The 12,404-nt window shown below is 34.7% G+C and overlaps 2 protein-coding genes across 2 annotated transcripts; one reads left to right on the forward strand and one right to left on the reverse strand.

The window, feature by feature from the left end:
- Positions 1-226: 226 nt before the first annotated feature.
- LOC105168217 (RNA-binding (RRM/RBD/RNP motifs) family protein) lies at positions 227-4,206 on the reverse strand. Its single transcript, XM_011088199.3, has 4 exons — positions 3,519-4,206; positions 1,531-1,738; positions 571-1,014; positions 227-451 (listed from the first exon to the last, which is right to left on the reverse strand). The coding sequence occupies exons 1-4, from the start codon at positions 4,030-4,032 to the stop codon at positions 361-363; spliced, it is 1,257 nt and encodes a 418-aa protein (XP_011086501.1). The 5' UTR covers positions 4,033-4,206; the 3' UTR covers positions 227-360.
- A 6,240-nt stretch (positions 4,207-10,446) lies between these two features.
- LOC105168647 (uncharacterized) lies at positions 10,447-12,092 on the forward strand. The gene is made up of 6 exons (XM_011088779.1): positions 10,447-10,551; positions 10,594-10,626; positions 10,807-10,860; positions 10,951-11,446; positions 11,559-11,632; positions 11,751-12,092. Exons 1-6 carry the CDS (start codon positions 10,447-10,449, stop codon positions 12,090-12,092), a joined length of 1,104 nt encoding a protein of 367 aa, XP_011087081.1.
- Positions 12,093-12,404: the final 312 nt, after the last annotated feature.

The raw sequence follows: 12,404 nt of genomic DNA on the forward strand, positions 1-12,404 counted from the left end.
TGGAGTGGGCTGTGTATTTTTTGGGAGATAAAATGCCTTCCTGAATTTTCAGAAAAGGTAGTTGAAGAGCCTTCTCGAATTTTCAAAGAGATGATTGGGGAGCCTTCTCCCCAGTTGAATCAAACAGAATAAACATACTTTGTTGATCCCACTTGATTCTGAGCATCTTCTACTAATCCAAGGAGGATGATCATTGCAATACCTTTCCCAAAAATGATACCATGAATGCAAGGAATAGTTCATGAATTGGCAAAGATTATCTAATCAGCTCCTCGTTTATCATTAGGTAAACAATCGACATTCTTGAGAAAAGTATACACCCTTGCAAAAACCACTGCAACTCTCCTAAGAAGCCATCAGTTATCTACTCTGTTCTTTAGCAGTTGAATTCGCATTTCCTCCGTATTTGGAGAACACCCCCGTGAGCATTTCCTTCTCTCTTATCTTTAATCTGCACGATAATGAAGAAACAATTTTTGAGTATTACGAGTGTCATAGCTAGTTGTCAGACTACACCTGATCGGGACAAGAATAATATTAGAGATTATACAAGAACTCCGTATGCTGTACCTATTGGCAGAACCTGGGATGTTTAGTTTCAGAATCTTGTCTGTGCTTCTTTTAGATGTTCCCTTTTTCGCATTCATTCTGAGTTTTTTTCCCTGCTTCGAGGGTGACGAATTGATTGCAGAATCTTGTACTTCTCCCGGTTTTTCACCCAAGTTAGAGCCTGAGGAAGTTGAAGTTGCGTTGGTCTCTTCATGCCCCTCGTCTGCAGTATCAAGTTCACTAGGGATACTTTCCTCCCAGGAATCAAATCGTGAAACATCAGTTTCCAGACTAGCATTCAGGTTTTCGTCAAAATTGAGTACGGCTTGTTCATCAGTGCCGGTGCTATAATCAACCGACTGATCATAGGCAGGAATTGGCAACTTTGAACTCATCATTTCGCATTTTATCTGCTTTTGAACCTTGCCGAAGCTTATGCTTTTACCTGTAAAGTTTTGCACAAATCTACCAAGATATAACAAGTCAGATTCATGCTTGATGAACTGAATATCTCATTGATTTAGATGCTGACAAATATGATTGGGAAACAAAATAAATGCTCTTACACTACCTTTTCTCTAAAGAGGATGTTTGAAAGACCATCATGCATTCCAATTTCAAGATTTCATAAAAAAGGAAGAACAATGACAGAGACAAACGTTTGCAAGAACAATGCTCTTACACTACCCTTTCTCTAAAGAGGATGTTTGAAGGACCATCATGCATTCCAATTTCAAGATTTCATAAAAATGGAAGAACAATGACAGAGACAAACGTTTGCAAGTTTCTTATCATTGTTCCTTTTGGCACTGATTAAATTAGAAGCTTTGAAGTACAAAACACAGTATCCTCAATCACCCTCTGGAGATGAAATACAAAAGTTGCATAATTATCATAAAGATGCGGAAAACAAAAGGAAATGACAATATTTCATAAAGAAAATGGAAGTGCTATTTCATAATGGGCATCAGGTACATATACCTCTGTGCCTCATCCTGGTATTTGAAGTCAATGAAAGCAAGTCCTTTGCACACTGGATCCCTGGTCTTTTCATTTCCAGAAACAACTGGGACTATGTTTAGTATTCCAGGAACTTCTTTAAAGGCCAGCTTCAAATCCCTGTGAATGTTCTTTTTCTTAGGAAGGTTGAGCAAACGCACCCGAAATCCATCCTGAATTTCGCTTGATACTGCAAAATTGTACCACGTTCTGTTATATCCAAGATTCAAACTGCCATGTATAGATATTCGTGTATGCAGGTAGCTGGTTATAAGCAAAGATGATATGCAACAGAATCTAACTTTTGTAACCAAGCAGCATACAGCGAAGGGCTTTAATGAAAGAAGAAAATTTTCTTTCATTGTTGACCAGAATCCTCCCACTTCTCAGTTAAACGTGGATACTTGGCCTTCTGTCAGCAATTAGGAATCTGATAAAATTCACCCAAAAGCCAACCAAAGAATGGACTTAACTCTAGAATAGGAGTTGGGTAATGTAACTTTTCACTTTTCAACAGTCACTTTTCCCCTCTTCACACAGCATCTTAGCCTTAGTCCCATTGTTCTTGTGGGAATGTGGAAGGAAAGAGCACATACATCCAACGGACGTCCACCAAGATGAGACACTTAACTCTGAGGGTGTCTCCGACTACTGGAGTTGGAGCTGGAACCGGCAGTGCCAGCACCACCTGCAAGAGGTCCCTACCCTCATAGGTTCACACCATACCTTTAGGATGCCTCCACCGGCAATCATATAACAAAAAATAAGCATTCCAGTAAGATTAAGTTTACAAAACTCAGGTTTACGAGTCTGGTATTATTAAATAAACCATGGATTTTAGCAAAACCAATTTTGGAGAGAGCAAATAGGACTCTGAGAGGGTTACTCTCATAAGCAATATGCTTTAGATTGGACAACTTTGTCTTTTTTAGATTCTTCGCTTATAATATCATATCACCATATAACTATTGAAATTGAAGCTTTTAACTTTTCCATGAAATAATAGAAGAGAAATCTAAGGAAACATATTCATCATGACCAATTTACACCAAAGTCTGACCTATATGCACGGGTTCTAATTTTATGTTTATAGTGGTCGATGATTCGATGGACCAAAAACAAAAGAAAAGGCCTTTAAATCATAGCCCGTGATCCAATTCTTTCAGGGTGCTAAAGAAACGTGTCTCAGTAAATAGGCTTATAACAGCTTACAATGGGAAAGATTCCAACCCGACTCTGCTGGGCAGTTTAAAGAACACCTTAGAATACTATGTGGGACACAACATGACTTCAGTAACCCAACTATCATGAAGAAGTGAGCGAGAACAGTTAATTTCAAAAATCAAAGGTGTGTAAACAGTAAAAGAAATTGAAAAATAAATTTCAAGAATGTCATTTGCCTCTGCAACTCAGATAACAATGAAGAAAAGATCATACATAAAGATACTTTTAGATGCTACGATCAACTTTCTACACAAATAAGCTGTATGAGCATCCCACACTAGCATAAAATTCCCAGACAATAACTGTTTCACTCTCAACTTCTTTTGCTGCACACACTTAAGACAGAAAAAGAAGGTCAGATTGTTGAAACAGATAGTATGTCCGGGAGCCATCTAAACAAACATCTCACTTACTCTACACAAAGAAAAATGTGATAATTCTAAAAGCAGATAATCATGGCCCAGTCACACTCTCCAGGATTGCCCCAAAACTTCTCTCTCATGACCTCATAATCAAGAAAGCTAAACCTTTCCAACCCGTAGTACTTCTACAGTTTTCCAAGAAAACAACTTCAAACTTAGTCAACAATCCTCAAGACAAGTTAATAAATCAACTTTACACAGGCACGTTCATTTGAAGCATCAACAAATAATATAATGCAACGTTAAAGCGTATAAAAACCTGAATTACAAACACGAAATGCAACCCAACACGTAAATAAACAATCAAATCAAGAAATGACCAACCTTTAGCTTGCTCCCTTGTTTCTTTCTTGGTACTGGGATTTACAGGACTGTTTTTGAGCTTATTCAAGTTGGCCAGCTGGGCTTTCCTACTCTGCTCTATTTCTTCCATCAACTTATCCTCAATCGAAGTATCATACACTTTGCCTTCACCAAACCCACGCGGCCTATTCTCCAGCCACCTCTTCATATTCTGTAAAGGAACAACAACATCATCATCATCGTCTTCGTCCCCCTCAAATTCTCCATCATCTTCTATATCCAAAAACTCATCATCAAAATCATCCTCGAATTCATCAGGACCTTCCATTTCCGTCAAACTAAAGTCGCCATTTTTCTTGGTCTTAAGGGCGTTACAGCGCAACCCATTTCCCGATTTCCCAAGAACAGCTCCGCAATAAAGGCGAGATGAAACTGAGAAGTTGGGTTTGGAGAGGAATTGAAAGTATTGCGAGATAGAGTTGTGCAGAAGAGTGCTGTACAGTACTTGTGTGGGGAATTTTCCAAGGCTCAGCATTTCTTTGTTACTCGATTCCTCAGAGCAATCAAACAGAGTCTTGATTCTGGTACATGAATTGCTTTTATCAGTGAAGATATCTTGAAGTTGTGAAAGATTGAAATTTTAGATAAGAGTCGGGGATGCAGCAAATGAACACTGATGTGCTTCTCAGGGCAACAATGGAGATTGTATGAATTGAGAGAATGGACTATGGAATTGGAGCCCAATAAAGGGGAAATTCAACCCAGCAATACAAGAAATTAGGGGCACACTTCATATATGTTTGAGGCCCAATTCATATAGTGTCTTGATTCTGAAAGCCCAATTGCCTCAATGTGGGCTTCTAATTTTTATCCATACTACCAGTCGGACATGTGATTTCAGGGCGTATATAATAAATAATTTTTTATATTTTAAAGTATATTATAAATAAAAATAAAATATATTAAATTAAAAAAAAATTAATTTATCAATTAATATAAAATTTAGAAAGTTGAATAAGTGAGTTATTCTATCAATTGAAGAATATTTTCGGCTTCACAAAAAATTGATACGATAGTGTCATATCATTTATCAGTGTGGAGGATCTTTTCTTTTTAGGGTTAAATCCATTTTGCCCCCCTGTGATATAACAAAATATCAAAAACTCCCTTATGAAATTTTTAATATCAAAAATCACCCGTAGGTTACCAATAAATAATCACACAGCCCCCTGGTCAATTTGAATCTATTTTTTTAGAAACAATGACTAAAATACCCTTCTAGTCAAACCGGCCAACTAGGCTTATTAATATATAATTATTTTAATTTATAATTTTTAACATATATTTATAATACATATAATTATAATTTATAAAAAATAAAAAATAACAATTATACCCCATTCCCCCCACCCCCACCCCCACCCCCCCCAACCCCCAACCCCCACCGGGCCACACCCCCACCTCCATCTTCTTCCCCCCTCCCCCACCCCTTCCACCTCCAAACCCCCCCTTCCCCTATCCTCCCGGCACACCTCCCCCTCCCCTTCCCTCCCCCGGCGCACATTTGGGCGACGCCGGCCGCCCAGATCTGGGCGACCGGCGTCGCCCAGAAATGGAGGGCGAGGCGGTCGCCCTTGCTGGATGGGCGACGGCCGTCGCCCATGGTGAGGAGGGCGCCGGCCCTCCTCTTCAGCCGCCGCCGCTGCTTTTTTTTTTTTTTTTAAATTATATATATAATTAATTTTAATTTAATTAAAATAATAGTTTATTATATAAATAATTAAGTAATTATTATATAAAAAAATATTTTATTATTAATAGAAATATATCATATTTTAATTAAATAATTATTATATAAAATAATATTTAATTCTTAAATACATATATATAATATTATATGTTAAATGTGAGAGAAGGGCAAAAATGTCAAAAAAAAAAGTATTTTTATAGAAAAATCGCAGTCAAAGCGCGTGTGGCCCAATTTTTGTACGGAGGGGGGTTTTTTGAACTTTATTTTATATCATAGGGGGGGTATTTGATACTTTAATTTTCATAGGGGGATTTTTGAACATTTCTATTATCACAGAGGGGGGTCTCTGAATTTTTTCCTTTCTTTTTATATTAGTATAAATATAGATATACTATGCATTAAATTTGAAGGGTTTAGAGTAAATTTTTGTTGGTTGATAGAATATGAATTAACTAAAATACACTTAAATATATTTATTCTATTTTTTCATAAAATAACATTTTTTTGTTAATTTATTTGATTGATAATTTTTTTAACATATACATTTAAAGTTAAAATATTTTAATAGTTTTTATAAATTATTATTTTTATTTTATTTCTCTTTTTTTAAATTAAATAGATACAATAAAAATCTGTATACACCGACATCAAGTATGTCTCGACCATTAGTATCAGTAACCACTTATCATCTTGACCCTCTCGCATTTTATACGATGGTCTAATAATTAAACCACTAATAGAAATTAAATTTAATTTCATTTATATCGATAAGGTATCAAATTCTATAAGACGTAGAAGCTATTTATTAAATTAGACAAGTTTGGTCCTAAAGAATTCTTGCAAGTCTTCTGACAATATTTAAGATTAGTTGGCTTTGTCTAAAACCTAACTCAATCAACTTCACTTTTTCAATAGATATCGTTTTCGATCTACCTTCTAACTTTATATATATAGTCAATATTCATGTTTGAATGTAATAATTAAGGTAGAATTTTATGTTCACCGAACTGATTTAACGTTCAATTGAAATGTTCTTTTTTTTTTTTTTTTTTTAAGATTTAGCAATTGAAATGTTCTTGTAACAATTCAAAGACATGAAATCGTCATGGTGTTAATACTATTACATTAATTTCAATAATCATATATACATCATTTATATTAAAAATGTTGCGGTTTGCGAATCAATTGGTCATGTCCAGCTGTATGAGATATATATTATCCACTCTACCTTTATATGACCTCACAATTTTGTATTGAAAAGTTATCTTGTTAGGTAAGAACTGAGGAAGGCTTAAGGCCGCCTATAAGTCACTCAAACTCTTCATCTGCAATTGATGTTGAATGCTTATCTATATTATCAAAAGAAAAATTTATATTTCCCAAAAAAACAATACAGTAAAAAAAGTTTGAGATAATTTACAATAAACTCACATAAAATAAGATGAATATTCGAACCCAAAATTTCAAACTTTCATACAACCTGGTCTTAACCAGTGAGGTAAGACCCACAAAATTGGCCATATATATATGTTGTATGGGAATTTAAAATCGTGATATGACACTTTCCATTAAAAGTTGGGAGTAAAGACAACATGGTTGTGTCGAAACAGAAGATTTGAGCATCAAGTGTTTGTGATCATCATTGAATACGTTGAATTATGTGTGGTTGTTGGCCTAATGATCCAATAAACGTTCTTCTAATTAATATTTAGGGTTTTTGTTCATATGCATATGTACACCATCTCAACATAGATCTCTTTATCCTCCTCCAGATAAAGACATGATTGGTTAGCTTCTTCTCTTCAAAAGTTCTGTATTGTCCATCTACATTTGGCACATGTATAATTTTATAAGTTTTATCGACCACTTGATAATTAAAAAAGTTAATTGTGGATCGAATGATAATTTGTTTCATGAGAACTCAAATTTAAAGTAAAAATATTTTTATTAATGAATCACTCTCATAATGAAATTTGCAGTTATTTAAAAAGAAGAGCTGTAATTTAGGTCAGACAGGCAGAAAACGAACTAAACTTTAGAATATCTCAAAAAATTCATGTAATGTAGCCAGAAAATAATCTCATATCCTAGCAATTTCAAAAAAATATATGATAACCATAAAAAATATAAAAAATAATTATAATCGGCTAAAATATAAAAAGAATGTCCGACCGATGGTCGTAATAATGAAATTTTGCAGCAAAAGATGGTCCCTCACAACAATAGTGGTGCAGGGTTGGATTCTCCTCGAGAAGAAGATCATATGATAGGTAGATATCTCCTTGTAACTCCTTCTGAATAATGAATATGACCGTTTGAAATTCTATCGTCAACCACGCAACTAAGACACTATAGCTTCAACTTCTTCTGTACACTCCCAACTTGTCCTACGTCATCGTCCCTCCGGAACATCACATGATCAGTAATATGAAAATCAATAAAAATATTGGATGTACATAATTTTCTATATTATTGATAGACACTACAAAAATATCATTTAATCACGATTAATAATAGATAGCTGTAGAGAATGTCATTGACCATAACCACACAACAGTTGTTGGCCGTGATTTTTACGAGGATGGCTAAAATATTTGCTATTGCTAAAAGTCATGGAATTTTTTTTTACCATGGTTCTTAGCTGTAACAAATAATTTTTTTCATAGTGAAAAACTTAGCTTCTTGCTTCGATTTATTAAACCGTAACTAATAATAGTTATTTATTATATTTTTTTAACCATAACATCAATATTGTAGCCAATAGTATTTTTTTTTAATGAGAAAAGAATAAGAGGTTATAAAGATTAGATTTTGAAGTTTGGATGTGTATTAATAATAGTTATTTATCATGATTTTTAACCACCCCTATCTCTTAAAAATTACAAAAACCACCCCTAACAACTTTAAAACCCCAAAATACCCTGTTGACCTAGTTAAACTTTAATTTTATTTTTATTAATAGAAATGCCCTAAAAAATATTTCTGTAATCACCAAAAAGTAAAGGGGGTGTCAAAATACTGTTTATAATGAAGAATAATATGACTTTATATATATTTTTTATTATTTATAAAAATTTATATTATTTTATTAACTTTTTTCTTATTGAATCTTTATATAAAATTATACCTTTAATAATTAAAATATTAAATTATTCCAATAATATATTAATAAAAATTAGTCACTAAATTATAACAAATTTACTAAAATCACTAAATTATACATGCACGTATATATATTATATACTAATTGAATAATTTAATATATTAGAATATGACCAGATCAACAAAAGCATTTTTTGCTTTTTAAAATCTATTAGGGTGATTCCTATAATTTTTAAAAAATAGAAATAATTTTGTATAAAGAAGTACTAAGTTAAAGGACGTAAATATAATTATCCCTAATATTTACTTGAGTTAATATTTTGATATGATAAGAGGATCTAGTAGGACGAATGATACATATTTCCTACTTTTGTTGCCACGTGTCTTTTTATTAGTGGCTTCTTTTTTGGGTCTTTGTTAGGGACGGGTCGGGCTGGGCCGAGCCGGGCATGATCCGCATAAAACGTACATGAATCTTAATATATATATAACTTCTCTATTATTAGGGGTATTTTGATAAATTTGCTATCTTTACCTAATAACTTTCAATTTTTATTTTTTTTTTAAAATATGGTGATAGTGGAGGAACTCAAATTACAATCATGATGCTATTTTAGTATCTTTCTTGTACTCTAGTTTTTATGTAGAAAACAAATTGATGTAAGATAATGACATGTTTACTTATAATAAATTTGTTGTTGACTAAAGTTCCATATGTGTAATATTTAGTTAATTAACAATAAGTCCATGCTAATAAATGCACTTATCTTTCAATTAGGAGCGGAGGGTTTGGCGAGTTTTGCCAAATCTAAAAATACTGTGAACAAGTTTAGTTGGACTCGATATACACTCAATTTAGCCCTGATTTTGGGCCATCCAGCTCAAGTTCTAGCTGAATCAAAAACCCACCTTGACTCTACACTCGACAGGTTTAACTCGGAAAACTCGATTATTTTTTTATTTTTTCTTTAATCAATTTGATATATCATTTAAAAAAATTATTTTTTAATATATATACCTAATAAATTATTATGTTGTTAAAATATATTTATATTACACAAAAAGATTTAAGTATTAAAAATACTTATGTATATTGTTAAAAGAGCGTGTCAGGTACAAGATTCGAGAGCCACCCCGAACCTGATCGGGTTCATAAAATTAAAATCCGTCCCCAATAATTTAGTAGATCTGACCCATTTCGTTCAAATGGGACGCCGGAGATGAATCTCGATTTATCCACCCTATTTATTGTCTAATTATTATCTATTATATTTATTGCAAATAAAAAATAAATCTCAAATAATGTAGCTAATAACACTTAGAATGTGAGCAAAGGAATAAATAACACTAGAGTTAATTATTATCATTAATTAATCCACCACAGGCATTCAATGTAAAAGTGACTTTGCATAAAAATTGCAAAGATAATTGCTATGTGGTTTAGGGTTTGAGGCCAAATATGGGAATAATTCAAACAAATATCCACCCATCTAAGTAATTATGGATTAGTTCGGCCAAACCAGATTCAATTCATAATTTTCATCAATCATGTTACTGAATTGATGATTGAAGTTTGAAAACAATTTTCAGACCAAATCTTGAGAAATTGAACGATCGAGAGATAGCGTGTATATATATATATATATATATATATATATATATATGGGGACACAGTGCACATAATCATTCACTTCCACATATGATTAAGACATTTTGGACTTTGTATTGGATGCATGTTCAGGAAAAAACACAGACAACTGTACATAAATGTCGTAAATAGATCCCTCTTAATTAATTTGTGGGTGAAAACATTTTAATTATTCATCTTTATTTTTTATTCTTATCAACCTTAAATCTCACTCTAGCCCCTCATGTTACTGAATACTAAGGCTCTGATACCACTGTTAGAAATTTATCCTTGTAGTGAGTCTAATAAATAAAAAACAATTATTACAATAAAAGTGGGTTACAAAAACCCTTATATATACAAACTATAAAATACAACAGATATACTAAAAATTATAGATCTAATGAATGATTTTATAGATATGTATAAGAACAACAACAATAAGTATTTTAGGCTCTGATGAGGTAATGATGGCTATTTTTGACACAACTGATGATAAAGCACCCTGTCATGATGGTTATACCTCAGGATTCTATAAAGCAAAGTGGCCTGTTATGGGAGATGAAGTCACACAGGCAATTATCGAATTCTTCACTACTCGGTGACTTTTGAAATAGGTGAACTCAACGTTCTTGGCCCTTATTCCTAAGGTACATAATCCTACACTCGTGGCTGATTTTCAACCTATTTCATGATGCAATATTCTCTACAAGGCCATTACCAAAATCCTAGTGCAGCGATTGAGGTTGATGTTGGAGAAAATTATTATTCCCTCTTAGACGACACTTGTTCTTGGCCGTTCTATTTATAACAATATTCTCTTGGCACAGGAACTGTTCATAGGTTATAATCAGCAGCAATTACCACCTCCATGTGCTCTTAAGGTGGATCTACGAAAGGCCTATGACACAGTTGAATGGGACTTTCTGCTCCCTGTGCTTCAATTATTTTGATTTCCGAATTAATTCATCTAGTGGATAGATGAATGTATTACTACCACTTCATTTTCTGTTGGGATCAATAAAAAGCCACATGGTTTGTTTGCGGGAGCAAGGGGCCTTGGACAAGGAGACACAATGTCGCCTTACTTATTTGTTTTGGTCATGGAGGTGTTGAGTCTCATCCTACATCAGTTGATTGATCAAGACATGGGATTTGCCTTTCATTGGAAAGGTGAGCCCACGAGATTATTCCAGTTAGGTTTTGCAGACGAGCTATTGTTGTTTTGCAAAGTTGAAGTTGATTTGGTCCAGGTGCTCAAACGTGGACTAGATACCTTTGGTGATTTGTCTGGGCTTCGAGTTAGTCTACAAAAGAGCCACTTGATCATCTCACGTTCAGCACATGGGATCCGGGAGCACTTACTTGTGGTGCTCCAATTTCAGGAGGGACACTTGCCAATAAAATATTTAGGTTTACCCCTCCTCTCTTCACGCCTTATTAAGCCGATACTCGCCAAAATGGATCAGCGTATTAAGGGATGGGAGAACATATCTTTGTCCTATGTTGGATGATTGCAAATCATCACGACCGTTCTTACCTTTGAGTGTCTATTGGGTCTCTACTTTTATCTTGCCCAAAGGCATCATCAGGAAGATTGAGAAGCGACTTCGGGCATTTCTATGGAAGAGAGCATTGAATAGCGGGTATGCAAAGGTGCATGGGAGTTTGTTTGTCGACTAGTTGACGAAGGTGGCCAAGGGGTTCGAGACATTCCTACACTTAACCGCTTACTAATGTGTCTTAAACTATGCATTGTAATCCATGGTGACAGCGCGTCCATATGGGTCAACTGGGTACACCACACTTGCCTTCGAGAGACGTCCATTTGGATGGTATCGGAGTGAGGGGCTCTTGGGGCTGGCGTAAACTTCTTCGATTACGTCCTCTGTTACGACCTCTTATAGACTACTGTGTTGGCGCTGAGATATCATTCTATTTATGGCAGGATCCTTGGCATGTGTTTGGGCCACTTATTCATCGCTTCCTATGGGGTCCACAGCTTACCAACACAGTGATAATGGACAAGGGTAATATGGTGATGGAGGATGGTCACTGGCTCTGGCATTTTCTCACTAATATTGGCGGCACTGATTGTCTTTTATGTGGATCATAGAGTGCACTGACAACTGCATTAATCATTCGCTCTCTTAGGACTCTAGTGCCCAAAGGAGGTTGGTCTTCACTCCTCTTGGGTTCCTTTAAGATACCTAGACATGCCTTTGTTCTTTAGCTGGCTATCCTTGGCAAACTGTCCATCGTGGACAAGTCTTCGCTCTCTCACCGGGGTACTTCTTGTGTCTTATGTGATGACTGGACTCCCAAAACACATACCCACTTATTATTTCAGTGCAGATACTCGAAGCAATGCTTGAGGGTGATCCGACAAACCCTCCGCTTTGACTGGCCTAACCGACCTTGGTTGACT

This window comes from Sesamum indicum, linkage group LG8, assembly GCF_026168435.1.
Source record: "Sesamum indicum cultivar Baizhima isolate 11 linkage group LG8, ASM2616843v1, whole genome shotgun sequence".
Lineage (NCBI taxonomy): Eukaryota > Viridiplantae > Streptophyta > Magnoliopsida > Lamiales > Pedaliaceae > Sesamum > Sesamum indicum.

What these genes read in the sequence shown, in the direction of transcription:
- LOC105168217 (XM_011088199.3), bottom strand. Translation starts at nt 4,032, where the DNA reads ATGCTGAGCCTTGGAAAATTCCCCACACAAGTACTGTACAGCACTCTT. An exon ending in AACAAGGGAGCAAGCTAAAG is followed by an intron (nt 1,739 to 3,518) that starts GTTGGTCATTTC and finishes ACAATTTTGCAG; the next exon opens with TATCAAGCGAAATTCAGGAT. An exon ending in TACCAGGATGAGGCACAGAG is followed by an intron (nt 1,015 to 1,530) that starts GTATATGTACCT and finishes ATATCTTGGTAG; the next exon opens with ATTTGTGCAAAACTTTACAG.
- LOC105168647 (XM_011088779.1), top strand. Translation starts at nt 10,447, where the DNA reads ATGGCTATTTTTGACACAACTGATGATAAAGCACCCTGTCATGATGGT. An exon ending in TGGGAGATGAAGTCACACAG is followed by an intron (nt 10,552 to 10,593) that starts GCAATTATCGAA and finishes CTTTTGAAATAG; the next exon opens with GTGAACTCAACGTTCTTGGC. An exon ending in TGAATAGCGGGTATGCAAAG is followed by an intron (nt 11,633 to 11,750) that starts GTGCATGGGAGT and finishes CCATGGTGACAG; the next exon opens with CGCGTCCATATGGGTCAACT.